General features: G+C 44.0%; 1 protein-coding gene across 2 annotated transcripts in view; it reads right to left on the bottom strand.

Moving 5' to 3' along the window:
- Positions 1 to 792: 792 nt before the first annotated feature.
- Positions 793 to 22867, bottom strand: part of LOC311104854 (rho guanine nucleotide exchange factor 6-like) — a 35299-nt gene continuing 13224 nt past the window's right edge. Inside the window, exons 4-22 of one of the 2 annotated variants that reach the window (XM_084146799.1) lie at positions 18521 to 18639; positions 18007 to 18211; positions 17809 to 17861; positions 17568 to 17662; positions 15728 to 15823; positions 14910 to 15032; positions 13943 to 14081; positions 13603 to 13662; positions 10932 to 11078; positions 9934 to 10020; positions 9736 to 9817; positions 8831 to 8946; positions 8360 to 8548; positions 7375 to 7395; positions 6195 to 6288; positions 5255 to 5341; positions 4885 to 4984; positions 3640 to 3694; positions 793 to 3463 (exon numbers count right to left, since the gene is read on the bottom strand). In XM_084146799.1, coding sequence (XP_084002925.1) covers positions 3341 to 3463; positions 3640 to 3694; positions 4885 to 4984; positions 5255 to 5341; positions 6195 to 6288; positions 7375 to 7395; positions 8360 to 8548; positions 8831 to 8946; positions 9736 to 9817; positions 9934 to 10020; positions 10932 to 11078; positions 13603 to 13662; positions 13943 to 14081; positions 14910 to 15032; positions 15728 to 15823; positions 17568 to 17662; positions 17809 to 17861; positions 18007 to 18211; positions 18521 to 18639 — 1991 coding nt within the window. In that variant the 3' untranslated portion in view covers positions 793 to 3340. Of the gene's footprint in view, positions 3464 to 3639; positions 3695 to 4884; positions 4985 to 5254; positions 5342 to 5796; positions 6289 to 7374; positions 7396 to 8359; positions 8549 to 8830; positions 8947 to 9735; positions 9818 to 9933; positions 10021 to 10931; positions 11079 to 13602; positions 13663 to 13942; positions 14082 to 14909; positions 15033 to 15727; positions 15824 to 17567; positions 17663 to 17808; positions 17862 to 18006; positions 18212 to 18520; positions 18640 to 22867 lie in introns of those variants that run through there. The other variant, XM_084146800.1, reaches the window with a different exon arrangement.

Below are 22867 nucleotides of genomic sequence, written 5' to 3' on the forward strand. Positions count from 1 at the left end.
GGTCCTAACACAGTGCACAGACTGTAAGCTATTTTGTATAGTAACATCTATTCCAGGGGTATTCAAATCTTACCCTATGACAGCGTTTCCCAAACTCGGTCCTGGGGACCCCAAGGGGTGAACGTTTTCTTTTTTTCTGCAGCATTACAAAGCCGATTAATAAAAATAATCAAAGCTTGATGAGTTGATTATTTTAATCAGATGTGCAGTGCTAGCCAAAACGTGCACCCCTCGTGGTCCCCAGGACAGAGTTTGGGAGACCCTGCCCCACGAAGTCCGGAGTACTGCAGGCTTTCTGTTCTACCTGATAATGAATTGCACCATCTTGTCCCAGGTCTAAATCAGTCCTGATTAGAGGGGAATAATGAAAAGAGCAGTGAAACTGGCTTCCAGGTCCAGATTGGAATTTCAAGGATATATTCAATGACTATCGGGTTTATAAAAACAGTATGAACGGTTATTTTCCATGTATGGCAACAAACTCCACACAGCCCTGCCGTCATATACACCATTCCACTCCAGAGGTAGAGTGAGTTGTTGAACGGCATGGAAAGAGTAAGTCTACAGCATGGAGGTGCAGTGTACCCTGTCAAGAGGTGAAGCGAGGAGAAGTGGCTTTCACAGGATGTAATCTCTACTCACTCATTCCATCCCGTCGTGGGTCTCAACATACGCCAGTCACTGTAGCATGTTCTATGGACCTGTGCAATCACTCAGAAGTGGAAAACAGGTGGAATGTAATTTACCAATGGACTTTTCCAGCATGAATGAAAACTGATGAATAACAACGGATCAAGTTAAGATTTTTATTAAAAGAACGACCATACTGAAAACATGAAAGTATGCAGCCGCTACAAAAAAAAAAGCCTTACAATAGTTATAATTTTGAATCAAGATACTTTTTCAAATGATACACGTGGAGTGGTCTGCCGACCCTCTAAGTGCTCGCTTACGCTATCAGGCATTGAAAACTATAAGATACTTTATGAAGAAAAAAAACATTGATGGTAAAAATAATAATCTCAGCAATAAAACATGAAAATGATATTGAAGGACATTTGTACAGATGACAAAACATGTGGAGCTGACCTGACCTGACATAGCCCGTGGGGCCTGACATAGCCCGTGGGACCTGACATAGCCCGTGGGACCTGACATAGCCCGTGGGACCTGACATAGCCCGTGGGACCTGACATAGCCCGTGGGACTTGAACACAACAGCTTGTAACAGTATACATCAGGACTACAGAGAACACACAGTGGCCAGGAAACAGGAACAAGGCAATAGGCCCATTTTGGTTAAGGGCGTGGAGGAGTCATCACTGTACATTAACCGAGATACGTTTCTTTACACATTCTGGTCTACTGCCCAACTGACTGTCTCAGAGTGACACTGTAAAGTAAAAACAGTCAAACTGGAGCGGTCACATTGCATTTTTATCAACTTCCTACTGTCACTCTGCAGTATGAGGTTGACATCAGCTTTTACAGTGCATGCACTACATATCATCCTGGGAGGAAGTGCTGTGATTCAACTGAATCATCTTTCACCTAAGGCCTTGACATAAGGCGTCAAAGCCTGATTCCACATTGAATCGTTACCCGACCCTTACCTGTCCCCATGAACGTCTAAACAGTGCCATCAGTCCCACTGAAATGTGACAAAACATGACAGAAAACCTGTGCATGTAAATCCCCAGCCACTTCCTCTGTACCTCATAACTTAATCCACTGGGATCAGGAGGCACTTGATTGCACTACACACATTTTACACTCTCCATCAACACAATCAAAGTGGGGACATCGCTCCATCTGCATTAACTAATATGAGAAAGAAGCATGAAAATGTCAGACCAGGGACGATATTTATAAAGCGTCCGAGAAAAGGATCATCTTTGTTCCCTTTTAGACCATAATTAGTAAGGATCAAAATGGACAGGAGGGCCTGATCCTAGAACAGCAATCCTACTCAGACGCTCTGTGAAAACGGGCACAGGAATGTAACCCCAACTCACATTGTGGGACACAGTTTACTACGTACAAATAACATTGTTCCTGTGGTACCAAATTCTTAAAATCAAAATGGGTTGTGTTTTGTCTTCCCCAATGGACAATGTCAAATAAATAAGATCACTTAAAACCATTTTTTCCTTAGGTTATCATTCCGTAGAGGTGGTTTCTGCAGTGCGGGTTGGTTTAAGGCAGAAACCCAGACTGCCCCAAGTGGGTTCCCAGTACCATATAGCCTACATACAATATACACGTTTCTACATAATGAAATGTTTTAATGGAAAATAAATAAGCAATATATGTTCTTTAACCCCAGAATAACGCAAAGCTATGTATTATTAGTACATGTATTTAATTGTTATCGGTATATCGTTTCGGTAAGAAAGTATAGGCGACATAATTGTCATCATCTTTACATGTGTCTATTCTATTCTATGCGCAATACACCATATGTCATTTTCTATTTGTTATATATCTATATCCCTGATAGCTTTGGCCTATATATATATTGATCATCACATGTCTAATGAGTAACAATATCTTAAAAATACTGTACATCCATGCAGATTGTAAGAAACACAGTCAAGGACGTTATTCGCTAATATTAATACCAGCTTGGATATGAGCAGTATTGAAATCCACTCACCATGAACTAGAAGACTGTTTGATAGTCCATGGATAGGTCTCACCCATCTGAAATGAAAAGCTAAAGTTTTTAGGCCTACGAAATTGCTTGGAGACACAGAGTCTCACGTCTAGAATGTGCAATCACAAAATGCCAATCATGTTCACTAAAGCTCGATGCCAGCCACGCTCTTTCCCGACAAGGCTGCGGGGGGGTGTCCTCAACACCGAAATAAACAAACAATGCTGTAACAGACATAGAGTGGGACAGATGAGCCCTAGTTATGGCGGAGGGAGTTGCTCTCCTGCTGAAACAAGTGCATGCAAGAGAACACCCATTAAACCTAAAAGATGGCTTCTCGCTCCCATTAGATTTCCTATTGAAATGTAGACACAGTAGTCCAGAGTGGCGATGCAGCTGGTGACACTAGAGCACTAGCTATTTCTCCTTTGTCCGAAATGGTTCCATCAGAGTTGACCAATCACAGTGCCAGCAGACAGGAGGCAACCAATCAGAATTTTCGCTTCTGGTTAGATAATGAAGAGTTCAGCATGTGAGGCCAAGCATCAGAACAGAGAGTTGTTCTAACCAATGTCCAGATACATGAATCCAACCCTTCTGTGTTGTAGGGATTGAACAGTCACAAACAGTCGCACACACACACGGGATAGGTAGGTATGTAGTTGGGTAGGTGTGGGGAGTTGTTCAGTAACCTCCATCCTCCCAGGCACAGTCGTTCTTCTGCTTGGCCAGCTTCCTGACCACTCTCTCCAGCTCCTTACGAGACTTCTGCTCCTCCTCCAGACATTGCTTCATCCACTTATTCTCCTGACGAAACACATACAAGTTCAATATTACACAGCACAGACGTGTGAGAAGAACACACACACCTACACCCACAAGTATGCACCAACACAAACCACAATTACCCACTACTAAACAAAATGGCTTGTCAGCCTTTACATTTGTCAGAGTGAACATTAATAGTTAATCTACTGTTTTACCTTCTTTAATTCATGGACCTCATCCTTTAAAGCATACACCGCATCAACCAGACTCCTACCAGTCAAGAAACAAAGGTTATCAGAAAGTGGGACAATAGCATATTCTTTTAATGTCACATTATGTTCCTTGACAAAGGCTTTGGAATTTGAGTGTTCCAGGCAGTCGAACATAACAATTTCACAAATATTGACGAGACAATTTCTTGCTTCTCAATGTTCAAGGCAAAACCACCACTTGCTAATACCTTAAAGTCATTATGTAAAGAAATACATTTCTTAATTTAAATGGATCAATAAATACCATTGTGTCCTACAGTAGACTTAAACAAGCCTCATATTAGATGTGTTGAAACGACCACCTAAACAAAACTAAATGCAGATCTATGTGCATACAAAGTAGGGCTGGGCGATATGGACAAAATATCATATTATGATCCAAAGTATACTTTATGAGTAGTTCATGATCTTAGGGGGCATCAAATTATAAGCGATTTCAAATGGGAATTATTGACAGGGTAGGAGCCAAAGTTTCTAGGGGACCCTAATTAGATGTTACATTCCATGTTTTCTTACGTCATGTAGCTAGCCAGCTAGCTAACATATTCATGTTTCACCTATTCCTCTCTAATTTAAGATAAAATTGCACAAACATGCTTATCTAGACCTACCCCGGCACTGGTACCAGGCTGTATTAGCCATCTACGATTCCTCTGACTCTTAGCCAGCTAACTAGCAATTAGCATTAGCGGCTAACAATAGTTATTTTAGCCACAACTTACTAAGAAAATACTAACTAGCAGACAGTAGTTTGCAGACAGTAAGATAGACAAATTAATAGTGTAATTATAGAACGCTTGTGGAAAGCAGCATCATTGTCACCAACATCTTTCTGCATCTGACCATGCAGACTGCAGAGTGAAGGGCAATAAAGTTTTAGTTCCTCCATGGTCGAACAAATGCTCTCTCCTTGAGTGACAGGGGGCAGGGCTTGGTGTGGAAAGTGGCATGCAGCAGATGGGGAAAAGAGGACTCAAGTAGATAACGGAGTTACACACGCTGGAGTTGCCTATCACATTTAACAAACCAAACATTGAAAAACCGTTATAGAAGGTATAGAAGTAAAAACCCAAACCGTCCATGCATCAATAGCGGTATGTAGTAAAATATGGTATACCGCCTCGCCCTAATACACAGTGTTGTAATGGTTTAATAAAAGTATATTCTCCTGAGTGATGGCCATCTTACTTTTCTTCTATGATTGTTTGACCGTTGTTCTTCATCTCCTCCACCATGATCTTCTCTTCCTCCGGCAGCAGGACCTGAGGGACAGACTCTTTCCTCACCGCTGCAGACACACACAATAACACATAGGTAAGCCTTAGTCATTCCCATGCCTATCTATGGGCCATTAAAGGTGTGGTACACACACACACACACACACACACACACACACACACACACACACACACACACACACACTTGGACCTGTAGAAATAAACGATTTGTCTGTATAACACACACATCTATGACAGGTTGAAACAAATACATCACTCACACACAGATGCATACAAGTGCGCGTGAACGCGCACACACACACACACACACGTCGGCTCACCTGTGTTGGTCTGATGCTGGCTGGCCCCTGTGCAGTAGGCCTCGATCACCTTCAGAATCTGGGCATCCTCCTCCAGAGCAGCTGTACCTGTCAATCAAAGGCACACAGGGGAAACCGGGAGTCAGGAGCCTTCTGAACCACAAAAACAGACTTTGAAATTCCAACGTTCAACTGACACACAGACAGACAACTGATTTAGCTGCTTCATCTCTATGGTAACTGTTACAGATGGTCTGTTTCCCTCTCATTGTTCCAGGTAATTTAAAGTGACTGTCCAGTGTTTCCAGATTTCTATTAAATATGACCAATAATTAATTACAATATGAGTGAAATAGTTTCCCTTCCAATAAATGGTAATGAAGTATGTTTAAAAGCAGCTTTTCTGTGTTTGAATGGTATGGACGTACAACAGAATTGTGTGGGCGTATACCGGTCATAAAAAATATTCATGGCACGTAAACAGCTGATTGGCCAGCTCAGCCAATGAGCCAACTTGACATCACGTTAAATGAGGAAACAGCAAGCATTTGAGATACAAGTTTGAGGTGTTTAAGTGTTTTTTATTTTATTTACACTTTTGCCACAAATATGAGTATAGGATGAGTCAACAACATTATTTGGGTATGAGTTAACAGACTATGAACTTTTAAAAGTGAGATTTCACTGGACAGTTGTGACAGATACTAGGAGCTGGATGTGTTTGAAAAGCAATTGATTTTCACGCTCACCTTGCGATGGTACTGAATGTGTGAGGTACCATAAACCACGTGAGATATGCGTTATGTGCAGTGAATTACACTGGAGTGTTGATTCACAGTGAGAGAAACAGGGTCATTGGTTAGGCGGTGACTGGATTTTGCCACGCAGAGTGTGAATCTGTGCTTTCCTTGGTGGCAACATATTTATCTATCATTTCCTAGAGTGCAATGATCAAACCTACTTTTCCGCAAGAGGAACTCATCGTCGGAATGTTTTCTTTCTGCTCTGCGTTTTGGGAGGAACTTCTTAATGGGCCCCGGGCTCTTACTGGAGTCCTGTAGGAGTGACAGAACTGTTAGGAGGGTACTGTACACAGAGTCATAGCCAACACAGTGACACACACCTTCGAGCCAGGGGGAAAAACATCATGGTAAATGCAAGCCTACAGTAACACACACACACACACACACACACACACACATTGCCTCCATAGACAAAAACAAACACGGCGACAAAGTCTTAGATGTTCCACAAGCATGGGACAGCAGTAACCAAAGAAACCTGGGTCATGTTCATTAGGGCACGCAACAGGAAACAAAAATGATCATTTCTTATTGGACAATTCTAAGTAGCCACTCCCCGTTTCAGTCAGGTTTCTTCCATTTGGTGCCTAATGAACACGACCCTGGTGTTATTTTAAACAGTTTACTTTTAGAAACAAAATGTGTCCCCTCCGAGTCATTAATTAACACATTTTGTTTTTAGCATAACCATGTGGCCGATGATGTCATCACGTCTGCTATAATGAATCACCTTTACCATTAACGAGATCATTATTAAAATAATGAATAATTTATTTTAAACCCTCTTATATGTAACCCTCCCATTTTCAAACCTGTAATTTGACAAATAAAATTTCAATTTAAACCTGTAAATTGGCATTTATTCATTCTTATTTGATCATATGCTAGCCAACGTGCAACAAGAAGCTGCTTCGTTGAAAATAAAGCACACACCGGTTCATTTATGCACAATGTGTCCATCTCAATAAAGCTCCCTAACAGACCTATTCAAAAGCGGGACTATATTTTCCCCATTTTCAAAATGTAAGCCTATGACAATGATTCTTTATAAAAGCTGAGGGGGACGAGTGTTTCTGCATCAAATTCCACTTGTATCTGTTACCTAGAAGTAGCTTTGTGTTACCTAGAAAACAGATAGAGATCTCAGGTAGACCGTCTGCCAGAGGCTCTTGGTGAGTACAGGGGATAAAAGACAGACAAGGCAGCAGAGCACACAGGAAACCAACAGCTTACAGCAGAGGAAGAGGGAGAGGCAAACAGAGCAATGACATGCCACTTCAGCACATGGACGCACACATCCACACAGAAAGAGAGAGATAGAGATATATCTAGCCTTACCTTCAAGATATAAGACATCCTCTACAGCAGCCAGTATGGAGAGAGAGAGAGAGGTGTATGAGAAAAAAGAAATGGTGTGAGAAATTAGAAGAGGGTGAACAGTGAAAATGTCAATATATCTCCCCCCCCCCTTCATCCGGCAGTGTGAAGAAAACAGAGTGATGATTCCACAGAGAAAGAGAGAGGGAAAGGGGAGATGCATTCTCCAGAGAGGTAGAGGAGACCCTAGCTAATAGCTTCTTTAACCCTGGGGGCAGAGAGCATGGTGGGTAATGCTCAGAGTTGAACTGCTGCGCTTTAGAATATCGTGAAATCTCACCACAAATGACATTTTTTCAACCTACGTCAATGTATGTAACGTATTTTTGTCAATGTTTTCATGGATCTATGCAAAACTATAACCATTTTTAAGAGGACTATTCTGGCGAAATAAACGGCCAGTGACCTAGCTCGACCTCACCATACACTGACCACTTCCCAAGCCTGTGGAGTAGCAGCTGGTGCAGTCCACCACCAGGTCAACCTGACTGCCAGACAAACACCATTCAAACACAGGTCTGTACCGGAATGAATGTAGTTACTTATCACCAATACACCCCCCCCCGCCCACCTTGTCTAGACACTGTTTTTATATAGCTTCTGGGACCACCGTTTGCCTACTCATCTGCTAAGCGCTTTGCCCACACAAACAGCTATATCTGACAGGGTTTTTCCCTGGGCCTGTTAGAGTCATGTTACTGTAAGACGTAAAGCAGTACCCTTTACCCCAGGCTCTGAATCAACGTAGTGTGTGTAGGCTTTTGTCCTAACCCAGCACTATATCATGATTCAAGTAATCAGCTACTCATCAAGAAGCTGAATAGCTCCAGACGCTAGAGGGTTAGTGCTGGGCTGGAACAAAACCCTGCACACACTGCAGCTCTCCAGTATCAAGAGTGAAGCACAAAGAGATAGATGGATATACTGTAGGTCTGGGTTGGCCTACCTCCTTGTAGCACAGTGCAGCGGAGGGCTTGAGGGGTGGGGCGGGGCGCAGGCAGCTCAGGGACCAGGGCTTGGTGGTCTTGGGGGGCTCCAGGGGTCCCCGGTTGGCCTGGCTGGGGGTGCTGAAGCTGGGCAGGTGGGATTGGTGAGTGGGGGTGCCCACCATACTGACCGGCTTTCCCAACTCGTTCTACATAGTCCATACACAGAGGAAAGACAGTCAGATGGGATGTGTGAGGTTCAATGCAAGTTTAATGCAAGTGCCAGCCATGTGTGAAGTGCGGTGGATGTTCAAATGGTTCAGTGCAATGCGAGTTCTAGCTATATGTGAAGTGGTGTGAATGTTTTCACACTATGACCAAGTCTAGAGGGAAATACAGCACGGCCATTTTGTTTAGTGAACGTTCTCTACACAACGGCACTTTCTGAATCTTTGAAAAAATAAATCATGAACAGTGTGCCATGTCTTTACCTTGATAATGGGGCCCACTGGGCTTGCTCCTTCGGTGTAGGCATGGAGATGGTCCAGCCACTCCTGCAGCTCCTGGGGGTTACTGCAGAACACTGTGACGCGATCCATCGTGCTTCCTGCAACACACACACACACACTTCAGTGGGTTGCACTTTGCAGGGAAGTTTCAGGCTAGGTTACCTAGAGTTAGGTGTGGGTAGAACTGTTTGCAAGGCGTTTCGTAAAGCCCACATATAGGCACCTGGCATGAATCATAAACGTCCACCATGACAGCTGGTGAGTCGGGACTGGATTATGGTGTCATGGTTACAAAACCAGTTAGCCAATCATAGCCTGTGTCATGCGGCAAGTAAATAAGACAACTATGGTGAGTGGTTCTCCCTGCAGACCTGTCATGTTAATGATAGCATTGCATAAACGCTATGATGCATAGTTCACATAACTCATTGATGTAGTATCATTTCCCTTTCCCTCAGTGAATGTCACGAGTCATTGCATCATTAAAACCGAGATGAATCAAGGTTTACACAGCCAGCGTTTGGAATGAGAATGACTGTTAGAGCAGCTTGCTTTTATTTTATCAAAGGGATGTTCCATAGGAAATCCTCCCTTGGTTCGCTAAAATTAGGCACAACTGCATTACTGACCTTCAACCCACTGATGTGTAGAATATAATGGACCGGTGACCTCCAATCTATTCAACAGGACCAGTGTGTTAAGATATAGGCCTTTCACAGGAAACCCAATCCCTGACACTGATTGGAAATCACCATAATTCATCTATTTGATGGAACTGCAGACTATACCAAAGCGTATGAAAATGTATGCACTCACTACTGTAAGTCGCTCTGGATAAGAGCGTCCGCTAAATTACTAAAAAAGGCTCCCTCGCTAACCTACGGTACCTGTGATCTCAAAAGTGTAGTGGCCGTTCTCTGTGTCCGCCATCTGTCTGGAGACTGTGGAGCCTGTCAGTGGCAGCCTTCCCTGGGGGGAAGAAAGAGAAAGAGAGAGAGGAGGGGGGGGGGTGACACACTACCCCAGATTGAGTGCAATACCTGGGACACATTCAGAGGACACGCACCTGGTCCTCATTAGGTTACCTGGTATATGAAGCCGCTCATCCGCGGACTAGCAGACAGCATGACCAGCACACTGGGAAACATCATGAGGTAGCGCTCCTCTTTCTCCTATGGGAACACACATTCAGCGTCACAGAATCAGACGTAGATATGTCAAACACACACATTGACACCCACAGGTGAGCGTCTGGGAACTGGGGCAATGGGACATGAAAATCACTGTCACATGTACTGCATTGTTGAGGGACCTAGCCCAAAAGCATTTCGCTGCACATTTTATACCTGCTGTAAACTGTGTACGTGACGAATACATTTGATTTGACATCGAATGTGAATCCCAAATCACAATATTTCAACTAAGTTAAAAGGTAAAGAAAACAGGAAATAGGTTTGAAAGACGTTAGATAGACGTTAGGTGGTGCTTCAATCTGACCAAAACACAGCCAGACATTTGTTCCTCTCAGCCTTCAGATCCTCATAGTCAACCCCTACACAGAAACCACACTACAGGGGGGATGGCTTTCCACTCTATATTTGGCCAGTCTGAGGTTTCTGATTCATAATGAATTTAGATTCACAGGCCTAATGTATGAGATGGGGTGGCAATCAGCATATAGGACTCATCTCCAGAATGTGTTGGACGGAAACAATCTGCTCCAAGTAGTGTGGTAATGGCACGTTTAGTCATTTGGAAATGCTATCGACAGGCTTAGAATTGATACAAGGACATATTTCCCCAGAATTGTATCAATTCTAAGCCTGTGAGTGAACAAACAGGCAACAATTCTATTTCCTGGTTGTCAAGCAGAGAATGTAACTGGTCTACCTCACTTTTCTTGTTATTTGCCAAACTACACGTTCATGCTGCTCAAAACATTGTTATTTTGAACTTTGACCTTCTCGGAGGTGGTCTGTAGCACTCTCTCTGGGTAGTTGCCCTTACACAGAGCTAGGATCAGCTTACCGTCCCCAAATCCTAACACTTAATATTGGGGGACACCTGTACCTGTTGCTCTCACCTCATTGGTCCCGTTCTGCATGTGGACCTGGGACATGTAGGCCACGTGACCCAGAGACTTCATGCCGTCTCCCTCCCAGCCTCTCACTGGCTCTGACAGGATCTGTAGTTCCAGGTTCTTACGCTTCCGCAGGTCCTGACACTGGGTCTGGAAGGAGAGGTGCCCATTACTGTATAGTTCATATGAGAAATTGAAACACTGTTAGTGTGTGGTGAATAGATTCACCACAAGATAATACAGTGGGGGAAAAAAGTATTTAGTCAGCCACCAATTGTGCAAGTTCTCCCACTTAAAAAGATGAGGCCTGTAATTTTCATCATAGGTACACGTCAACTACGACAGACAAAATGAGAAAAAAATATCCAGAAAATCATATTGTAGGATTTTTCATGAATTTATTTGCAAATTATGGTGGAAAATAAGTATTTAGTCAATAACAAAAGTTTCTCAATACTTTGTTATATACCCTTTGTTGGCAATGACACAGGTCAAACGTTTTCTGTAAGTCTTCACAAGGTTTTCACACACTGTTGCTGGTATTTTGGCCCATTCCTCCATGCAGATCTCCTCTAGAGCAGTGATGTTTTGGGGCTGTCGCTGGGCAACACGGACTTTCAACTCCCTCCAAAGATGTTCTATGGGGTTGAGATCTGGAGACTGGCTAGGCCACTCTAGGACCTTGAAATGCTTCTTACGAAGCCACTCCTTCGTTGCCCGGGCGGTGTGTTTGGGATCATTGTCATGCTGAAAGACCCAGCCACGTTTCATCTTCAATGCCCTTGCTGATGGAAGGAGGTTTTCACTCAAAATCTCACGATACATGGCCCCATTCATTCTTTCCTTTACACGGATCAGTCATCCTGGTCCCTTTGCAGAAAAACAGCCCCAAAGCATGATGTTTCCACCCCCATGCTCCACAGTAGGTATGGTGTTCTTTGGATGCAACTCAGCATTCTTTGTCCTCCAAACACGACGAGTTGAGTTTTTACCAAAAAGTTCTATTTTGGTTTCATCTGACATTCTCCCAATCCTCTTCTGGATCATCCAAATGCACTCTAGCAAACTTCAGATGGGCCTGGACATGTACTGGCTTAAGCAGGGGGACACGTCTGGCACTGCAGGATGAGTCCCTGGCGGCGTAGTGTGTTACTGATGGTAGGCTTTGGCTTTGGTCCCAGCTCTCTGCAGGTCATTCACTAGGTCCCCCCGTGTGGTTCTGGGATTTTTGCTCACCGTTCTTGTGATCATTTTGACCCCACGGGGTGAGATCTTGCGTGGAGCCCCAGATCGAGGAAGATTATCAGTGGTCTTGTATGTCTTCCATTTCCTAATAATTGCTCCCACAGTTGATTTCTTCAAACCAAGCTGCTTACCTATTGCAGATTCAGTCTTCCCAGCCTGGTGCAGGTCTACAATTTTGTTTCTGGTGTCCTTTGACAGCTCTTTGGTCTTGGCCATAGTGGAGTTTGGAGTGTGACTGTTTGAGGTTGTGGACAGGTGTCTTTTATACTGATAACAAGTTCAAACAGGTGCCATTAATACAGGTAACGAGTGGAGGACAGAGGAGCCTCTTAAAGAAGAAGTTACAGGTCTGTGAGAGCCAGAAATCTTGCTTGTTTGTAGGTGACCAAATACTTATTTTCCACCATAATTTGCAAATCAATTCATTAAAAATCCTACAATGTGATTTTCTGGATTTTTTTTCCTCAATTTGTCCGTCATAGTTGACGTGTACCTATAATGAAAATTACAGGCCTCTCTCATCTTTTTAAGTGGGAGAACTTGCACAATTGGTGGCTGACTAAATACTTTTTTCCCCACTGTAGCTGTTTTAAGCCTGGTTTAGTAAGCATTTGCACTCTGTAATATAAAAATGTCCATGATATGGCAGCACTGCAACAGGTATAAAATAACTGTGCATCGTGCAAAGGTGAGTTAGAGAGAACAGTTTAGCGGGACCAAAAGGGGGATTCCCCCCCTCTCACAAATACAAAATGACAAAGCAACACCAACCAGGTTCATGTAAATAGGGCTGGCAGACCCAAAATAACAAGTTAACCTTTGGAAATGTTCAAATACACACCTGAACATACATCACACACACACACACACACACACCTCAAGAGACTACCACAGGATGAGTGTGTGAGTCAACGCTTCCCCGCAAACTTCAAACTCTCAGCCACACTGTAGAAAATGCCTCTCAAACTACTGCTCCAACAGATGCTGCTATTTCAGTCCACAACCCACCATAGGAAAAAGCATTTCAATGAGGACATATTACATAGGAAGCAAGATATTTTTTTCATTAAAACTGCTGAGATGGGCGTATCACCTTGAGCATTGCTCTCATGGAAGACTATTGCTCTCATGGAAGACTGTCTTTTATGTGATGCTCCATCGACTCAGTTTGGCAACATAAGAACTAGATACAAGCAACAGCTCCAATTTTCAGAGAAGGACTGTCTTTATTAGTTTCATGCACTGAAAATCACTAAGTGTACTTTCATCAAGACAGACAGTGATGATTCTCGGTAGTGTTAGGTAATATAGACTAGATTATGCTACTGTAGACTAGTGAGTTGATACAGTATTCAGTGCACATGGCTAATCTCTATGGACCATGTCTACCTAAACATTTCATGAGGAACCACAGGGGTTCTGTACCTACCACCAAGCTCTTAAAGGCCACCGTCACCTTCATGATGTCACTGTAGTCCGGGTGGGCCTCCTGCAAGATGGTCAACAAATTATGAACAGTTGAATAATGTATAATTTTATACACAATACCCAATTAAGGTGGATGTACAAAGATATATAACCAAACTACATTAATGCGTTTGGGAGGGATATCAAAACATGGTATATCAATGGTATTTGAGCATTGTAGCGGAGTGTTATCTGGAACAGTGGAGGTGAGTTAAATCTCAGTTGCATATGGATCCATAGATGGGCCTATAGAGAGTTAAGCAACTGCCCTCCATGTTGGTTCCAGATGAGGCCTACTGTACCTCCATGTGTCTCTCCAGCTCCTGCAGCAGGATGGGGTACTTGTCCAGCCTCATGAAGGGTTTACTCAAGCTGGTGGTCAGGGTCAGGATGCCTGGCGTACTGGCCCCCTGGCTCTCCATGAACATACCCAGCTCCTCACTACAACACACACACACACACACACACACACACACACACACACACACACACACACACACACACACACACACACACACACACAGTGTTATACTGCTGGGTGGCCATGTAAAGAGAGAAAACATTCTACCATGGGAAAAAATCTAGATTTGTTGAATGTGTTTGGTAGTGGAGGAAAAAGCTGAAAAGAATCCCACAGTAGGAAAGATGCCAATTAGTTCAGTGTGAAATCGAAAGTGCCTCACCTGCCTGGAACAACATAACCACAACTATAGATATCCTGTGTGCAGCTTCCTGTGTGTGTGTGTGTCATGACTGTGTTCTCTTGTCTATGCAGTGCATGTTATCACATTAACAATTACGCAGCAGGAGACCAGGGAGAAGTAGAAAAAAAACAACACCAGTTGCACAATAGCGTACATGATTAACTGCGTAACTAACATAATAATTACACAACCGCTTGATTCATTGCTCGGTTTCATTACTACTACATTGTGTGTGATGGACAGCACTGTGATTAACTGTTCACAGAGCCTCAGCGCCCGGCTGATTGTAGTGAGGGATATGAGTGAGGAGGCTACAAACTGAAGGTCACTCACTCACAACTGATGAGAAAGACGCCACTCTGCTGCGCCTCTACATTTCCAGAGAAAGTATGACACTTAGTGGGTCAAAGAGAAACTGCAACTACTCTTTCATAGCCTATGGCTATCCACAAAGACATGCCATTTTACTTGCATTATTATACTGACCGACATGTTTAATTGCAATGAAATGTCAATCAAATGCAGATGCAGGTCATGCAGAACTGAGATACCCGTAAGGACTGACCTGTGGTCAGTGAGTACGCAGACAGCCGAGGGGTGACTGGAGCAGTAGGACCGGTACAGCGTCCTGATCTGACCAATCAGGTTGAGGTAGCAGGCAGCCAATCGCTGCTGGCTCTCTGGAACCCTGCAACACACAGAGAGAAGTGGGTGTGTTAGTTACTAGGACAACAGTTGGGTTGTTCCTGTATGTTTGGTTTCAGATTCTATTCTAGATGTTGACCACTAGAGGGAGCACAGTAACCTGAGGCCATCCCATCTAGAGCTTTTTTATTTGATTTATTTAACCTTTATTTAACTAGGCAAGTCAGTTAAGAACAAATTATTATTTACAATGACGGCCTACAGCTACAGGTAACTGCCAAAATAAAGGAAACACCAACATGATAGGGTGCTGGGCCACCACGAGCCGCCAGAACAGCTTCAATGTGCCTTGGCATAGATTCTACAAGTGTCTGGAACTCTATTGGAAGGATGCAACACCATTCTTTGTTGATGGTTGTGAGAAGAAAAAAAACGCTGTCTCATGAACCACTCCAGAATCTCCCATAACTGTTCAATTGGGTTGATATCTGGAGACGGCCCATTGCATATGGTTTACATCCTTTCAATATATTTTTTATCCCTCATTTACTCAAGTGTTTCCATTATTATGTCAGTTACGTGTACATCACAATTATCCCCAGAATATCTGATAGAAACAGCTGAGTAGGCAGAAAGTGTAGTGACACAGATTAGACATTGGGTTAGGGTAATGTGATTGGACCATTTTCAGTTGCCCCCACCCTAGACTGTGTCCTCATTACTCTCCCATACACTTACTTGGTGCACTCGTCCAGAGCAAGAACCAGACCCTGCTGGAAGGTCAGGATCTCCTCCAGGTTACCACTCAGACTGCCACTGTCTGTAATGCTCAGCCTGGACACCACACAGCAGAGAACATAGAATTACAATGAGTAGAACAGATATACAGAACCAGTCAAAAGTTTGGACACACCTACTCATTCAAGGGTTTTTCTTTATTTTTACTATTTTCTACATTGTAGAATAACAGTGAAGACATCAAAACTATGAAATAACACATATGGAATCATGTAGTAACCAAAAAAAGTGTTAAACAAATAAGAATATATTTTATATTTGAGATTCTTCAAAGTAGCCACCCTTTGCCTTGACAGCTTTGCACACTTGGCATTCTCTCAACCAGCTTCATGAGGTAGCCACCTGGATTGCATTACAATTAACAGGTGTGCCTTCTTAAAAGTTAATTTGTGGAATGTCTTTCCTTCTTAATGCGTTTGAGTCAATCAGTTGTGTTGTGACAAGGTAGGGGTGGTATACAGAAGATAGACCTATTTGGTAAAAGACCAAGTCCATATTATGGCAAGAACAGCTCAAATAAGCAAAGAGAAACGACAGTCCATTACTTTAAGATCTAAAAGTCAGTCAATCCGGAAAATGTGTGCAGTCGCAAAAACCATCAAGTGCTATGATGGAACTGGCTCTCATGAGGACCGCCACAGGAAAGGAAGACCCAGAGTTACCTCTGCTGCAGAGGATAAGTTCATTAGAGTTAACTGCACCTCAGATTGCAGCCCAAATAAATGCTTCACAGAGTTCATGTAACAGACACATCTCAACATCAACTGTTCACAGGAGACAGCATGAATCAGGCCTTCATGGTCGAATTGCTGCAAAGAAACCACTACTAAAGGACACCAATAATAAGAAGAGACCTGCTTGGGCAAAGAAACATGAGCAATGGACATTAGACCGGTGGAAATCTGTCCTTTGGTCTGATGAGTCCAAATTTGAGATTTTTGATTCCTTGTGAGACGCAGAGTAGGTGAACGGATGATCTCCGCATGTGTGGTTCCCACCGTGAAGCATGGAGGTGCTTTGCTGGTGACACTGTTTGTGCTTTATTTAGAATTCAAGGCACAGTTAATCAGCATGGCTACCACAGCATTCTGCAGTGATACGCCATCCCATCTGGTTTGCGCTTAGTGGGACTATCATTTGTTTTTCAACAGGACAAAGACCCAAAACACACCTCCAGGCTGTGTAAGGGCTATTTGACCAAGAAGGAGAGTGATGGAGTGCTGCATCAGATGACCTGGCCTCCACAATCACCCGACCTCAACCCAAATGAGATGGCTTGGGATGAGTTGGACCGCAGTGAAAGCAGCCAACAAGTGCTCAGCATATGTGGGAACTCCTTCAAGACTGTTGGAAAAGTATTCCTCATGAAGCTGGTTGAGAGAATGCCAAGAGTGTGCAAAGCTGTCATCAAGGCAAAGGGTGGCTACTTTGAAGAATATAAAATATATTTTGATTTGTTTAACACTTTTTTGGTTACTACATGATTCCATATGTGTTATTTCATAGTTTTGATGTCTTCACTATTATTCTACAATGTAGAAACTTGTAAAAATAAAGAAAAACCCTGGAATGAGTAGGTGTGTCCAAACTTTTGACTGGTACTGTACATATAATTACAATGAGTAGAACAGATATACCCATTAAAAACAACAGCATGGTGCATGGGTCATTCGGAGAGATTCACAATGCCACAAGGCTCTTTAGTAACTGGTATTTCAAAATGTATCTAAACAGTTTGCATCTGAATGAATTGACTCCCATTCTTATTTGTTGAGCTTACTTGTCGCTGGCCTTTAGGGGTCGTAGGTAACAGCTCAACACTGTCTGCAGCTCCTTGACAAACTCCCTCTCATGCTCCAGGATGTCCTGAACCACCTGAGAAAGATCATTTAAATAACCCACATCCTATTCGAGACAGAAATGCTGACACAGCCTAAACTGTTCCCCTAAGCAAAGCTGTAGTGGCCCAGCGCATATGGAGCAGTAGAAAAGGGAGATCCAATGGGAGAGGGCCCACTCACCACACTGTAGTAGCTCTTGGTCAGTTGAGTTGCTTTAGGAGACACAGGTTTATCTGCAGGATATAAGGTAGTAGGGGGTGGAGTTATGGAGCAGCAAACGGCACACAGAATGAGTGGTGGAGTTCTTCTAAGCATAATAATCTAGTCTAGTGTTTGTCCAGCATGGTACCACACACACTCTTTCCCAGCCCTACTCACCACAGGGCTTGACCTCGCGGACATAGTTGCTGGGGAACCAGCCCGTCTTGCCGTTGAGCGAGCCCTCCCACCAACCGCCCTCCTCCTGGCGCAACACACTGATCAGGTCTCCCTTGTTGAAGGACAGCTCATCCTCGTTGTTCTGCTTGAATTGGAAGCGCGCCTTCACCAGCACCAGCCCGCCCCCGCCGTTCTCCGACATCTCCTGGTTGCATAGAATAGTTGTCAGTTACTGACTGGTATACAATCTAACCAATCAGGAAAGTTTGATTTATTATGCATTTATGTCATTTGTGAGCTGAGTGTACAAGCCGTTCAGGACAGGCGTACAGGAGTGTGAATATATTTGTAATTACTGGTTAACAGCACATGCTTCATAAAATGTTCCAAATAGGTCAGTTTCACTGTCAGGGTTTCCCTTTTATAAAAACAGAATGACATACAAACGACTCATGTGACCGAGTATGTATTTGTGTGTGTGTGTGTGTGTGTGTGTGTATGTGCGCGACCTTACCACTGGTTTGGATTGTCTGCGCAGGGACTTGGACCTGGAGGTGGCGTGTGTGTGTGAGGTGGTGGACTGGCTAGGAGCGGGCGTGCCGGAATGGGGACATGACCTCTCAGTGCCACAGTCTGTGGAGGAAAACATACACACACAGACATTTTAAATAGTTCATTATGATCCACCATTACATTTTAGTCATTTAGCAGACGCTCTTATCCAGAGCGACTTACAGTTAGTGACTGCATACATTTTCATACTGCCCCCCCCGTGGGAAACAAACCCACAACCCTAGCATTGCAAGCACCATGCTCTACCAACTGAGCTACAAGGCACCATGTAGCACTGTGATTGCAAAGGACTCTGAGGTAACGGAGGTTATATAGATGTTTGTGAGACTGTCCTTGTCAGTCATGAATACGACCACTTACATAACTTTTTTAATCAAGTACAAAATCACTGTCTCATTTCTACAATTACACTACTCAAAACAGAGGATATGACAGAAATGTCGCTCTCTCTCACACACACACACACACACACACACACTTACTTCAGTCGTTAGGTTGAATGGATTTCAGACTGTTGAAGCATTGGGTTGTGCAGTGCTAGCAGCTTGTTGATGATAATGTGTTTCAGTGCAGGCTGTTGGCTCTGCAGAGCCTAGCTGACAGAATCACCTCACATCACCTCAACTAGCACACACTGATCCCAGACCAGCTCAGAGCAGCAATCTAACACAGACAAGCTGAGAAACCTTGATGTATATTATAATTGACCAACATCAATGGCGTAATGACTCATTATACCTCAAATGTGCTCAAGTAAATAGATACTGTGTATGGTAGTTCGAGTTGGACAATAACACTGGCAGGTAGACAAAATCATTTTCAAAGAGCTGCCTAATAAACTCTTCTCAGTATTCTCAGACAGGAGGAAACCCTTGTGGGACTCACAGACGAATACTGAAAAACTACCTGGCAGCAGTCTTGTGAGAGGACTCCCTTGCAGGCACAGTGATGCATCAGCTCCTTTTGACTCACAGAGATAAGACAAACAGCCTTCTAGCCCCAGCAGTACCCACAGAGCTGGGCATGTCTCTACCACAACCTCTTCCAATGCCAGCTGCTAAACCTAAGCCAACAACTTAACTGAACAAAAATATAAAACGCAACTGTAAAGTGTTGGTCCCATGTTTCATGAGTTGAAATAAAAAATCCCAGAAATGTTCTATATGCACAAAAATATTATTTATCTCAAACACTGAGGAGTATTTGTCTGTAATAAAGCCCTTTTGTGGGGAAAAACTCATTCTGATCGGTTGGGCCTGGCTCCCCAGTGGGTGGGCCTATGCCCACCTAGGCCTACCCATGGTTGCACCCTTGCCCAGTCATGTGAAATCCATAGATTAGGGTCTATTGAATTTATTTGTTGTGTGTCCGTGTAAATAGCCCGTTTTTTGTATTTTTCATACATATTTCCCTATCACACTTTTCACCCTTCTACAAAATATACTTTCCTGCAACCCGCCTCACTCAATGTGGAACGGATTCTATTATTGACTTACCTTTTATCTAGAATCTCCAGTTGAAACTAGCTAGCCAGCTAACTAGCTACTTGCCACCGTTAGAGGTTTTCACCCAGAACATCGGATTTTCTGCCGGAATAACTGAATCACTGGATCGCAACTAGCTAGCCGCAACCGAATGGATGTTGCTGTTGGCTAATCACCACTGACCCGAAGCAAGCACCAGCTAGCCTCGAGCCAGGCCCATATCCCGGCTATCTACCTCTGTCTACCGGAAGGGAGTAGCCAGCTAACTAGCTACTTGCTATTAGCCACTGTTAGCGGTTTTTCACCATTGTCCGTGGCCTGCACTACCTACCAGCCAGCTCTAGCCTGGACTATTATCGGCCAGTCTGCACTGACTGCACAGCGCGTTATCGACCCAGAACATATTGGTTTTTCTGCCGGAATCACTGAATCACTGGACCTTTAACACCGGATCATCGCAACTAGCTAGCTGCAACCAAATGGATGTTGTTGTTGGCTAATCAGCCTTGAGCTAGCCTCGAGCCAGGCCCATCTCCCGGCTATCTACCTCTCTGTCAACCGGACTGGACCTCCTAGTGTTGACACGGAGCCCCGCCGACGAAATCGTCTGGATGTGGTTTCAACAGGCTTCCCGTTACGACGTCGACCACGAAAATCCATCTGCTAGCCCCGGCCCGCTAGCACACGCAAGCCGTGGCCTCTTGCTCGCCAGTGCTGTAGCAGCCCCCGAAATACCTCCGAACACTCCTATTGCTGTTCACCGGACCTTATGATACCTCAGCTATACAACTGATGCCTGCTGGACTGTTCCTTTATACGGTACCGCATCCTGTTTATGTTTAGCCTCAGCCCAAACTTTGTCGCCATTACCAGCTGTTGTCTTAGCGCTCTCGAATAACACCTGTGATTGCTTTATGCCTCTCTCCCATGTCAATATGCCTTGCCTATTGCCGTTTCGGTTATTTCTTATTGTACTATTTCACTGTAGATCCCCCAGCCCAGCTCAACCTGCCTAAGACAGCTCCTTTGTCCCACCCCCCACACACGCGGAGACCGACTCAATCGGTGCCTCCAGTGATGCTCTCTCTTTCATCGTTACCCAACGCTTAGGTTTACCTCCACTGTACTCATATCCTTGTCTGTACATAATGCCCTGAATCTATTCTACAACGCCCGGAAATCTGCCCCTTTTTTTCTCTGTACCCAACGCACTAGAAGACCAGTACTTAAAGCCTTTAGCCGTATCCTTATTCTACTCCTCCTCTGGTGATGTAGAGGTTAACCCAGGCCCTGTAGCCCCCAGTATCACTCCTACTCCCCAGGCGTTATCATTTGTTGACTTCTCTAACCGTAAAAAGCCTTGGTTTCTTGCACGTTAACATCCGAAGCCTCCTCCCTAAGTTTGAGTTATTCACTGCGTTAGCACACTCCGCCAACCCTGATGTTCTAGCAGTGTCTGAATCCTGGCTTATGAAGGCCAACAAAAATTCAGAAATGTCCATCCCCAACTACAGCTATTATCTCAGCTTGTTACCTGTATAAAAGACACCTGTCCACAGAAGCAATCAATCAGATTCCGAACTCTCCACCATGGCCAAGACCAAAGAGCTCTCCAAGGATGTCAGGGACAAGATTGTAGACCTACACAAGGCTGGAATGGGCTACAAGACCATCGCCAAGCAGCTTGGTGAGAAGGTGACAACAGTTGGTGCGATTATTCGCAAATGGAAGAAACACTAAAGAACTGTCAATCTCCCTCGGCCTGGGGCTCCATGCAAGATCTCACCTCGTGGAGTTGCAATGATCATGAGGATGGTGAGGAATCAGCCCAGAACTACACGGGAGGATCTTGTCAATGATCTCAAGGCAGCTGGGACCATAGTCACCATGAAAACAATTGGTAACACACTACGCCGTGAAGGACTGAAATCCTGCAGCGCCCGCAAGTTCCCCCTGCTCAAGAAATCACATATACAGGCCTGTCTGAAGTTTGACAATGAACATCTGAATGATTCAGAGGAGAACTGGGTGAAAGTGTTGTGGTCAGATGAGACCAAAATCGAGCTCTTTGGCATCAACTCAACTCGCCGTGTTTGGAGGAGGAGGAATGCTGCCTATGACCCCAAAAACACCATCCCCACTGTCAAACATGGAGGTGGAAACATTATGCTTTGGGGGTGTTTTTCTGCTAAGGGGACAGGACAACTTCACCGCATCAAAGGGACGATGGACGGGGCCATGTACTGTCAAATCTTGGGCGAGAACCTCCTTCCCTCAGCCAGGGCATTGAAAATGGGTCGTGGATGGGTATTCCAGCATGACAATGACCCAAAACACACGGCCAAGGCAACAAAGGAGTGGCTCAAGAAGAAGCACATTAAGGTCCTAGAGTGGCCTAGCCAGTCACCAGACCTTAATCCCATAGAAAATCTGTGGAGGGAGCTGAAGGTTTGAGTTGCCAAATGTCAGCTTCGAAACCTTAATGACTTGGAGAAGATCTGCAAAGAGGAGTGGAAGAAAATCCCTCCTGAGATGTATGCAAACCTGGTGGCCAACTACAAGAAACGTCTGACCTCTGTGATTGCCAACAAGGGTTTTTCCACCAAGTACTAAGTCATGTTTTACAGAGGGGTCAAATAATGATTTCCCTCATTAAAATGCAAATCAACTTATAAAATTTTTGACATGCGTTTTTCTGGATTATTTTGTTGTTATTCTGTCTCTCACTGTTCAAATAAACCTACCATTAAAATTATAGACTGATCATGTCTGTCTTTGTCAGTGGGCAAACGTACCCAATCAGC

Source organism: Coregonus lavaretus (genome assembly GCF_964263955.1).
Source record: "Coregonus lavaretus genome assembly, chromosome: 29".
In the NCBI taxonomy this organism is placed as follows: domain Eukaryota; kingdom Metazoa; phylum Chordata; class Actinopteri; order Salmoniformes; family Salmonidae; genus Coregonus; species Coregonus lavaretus.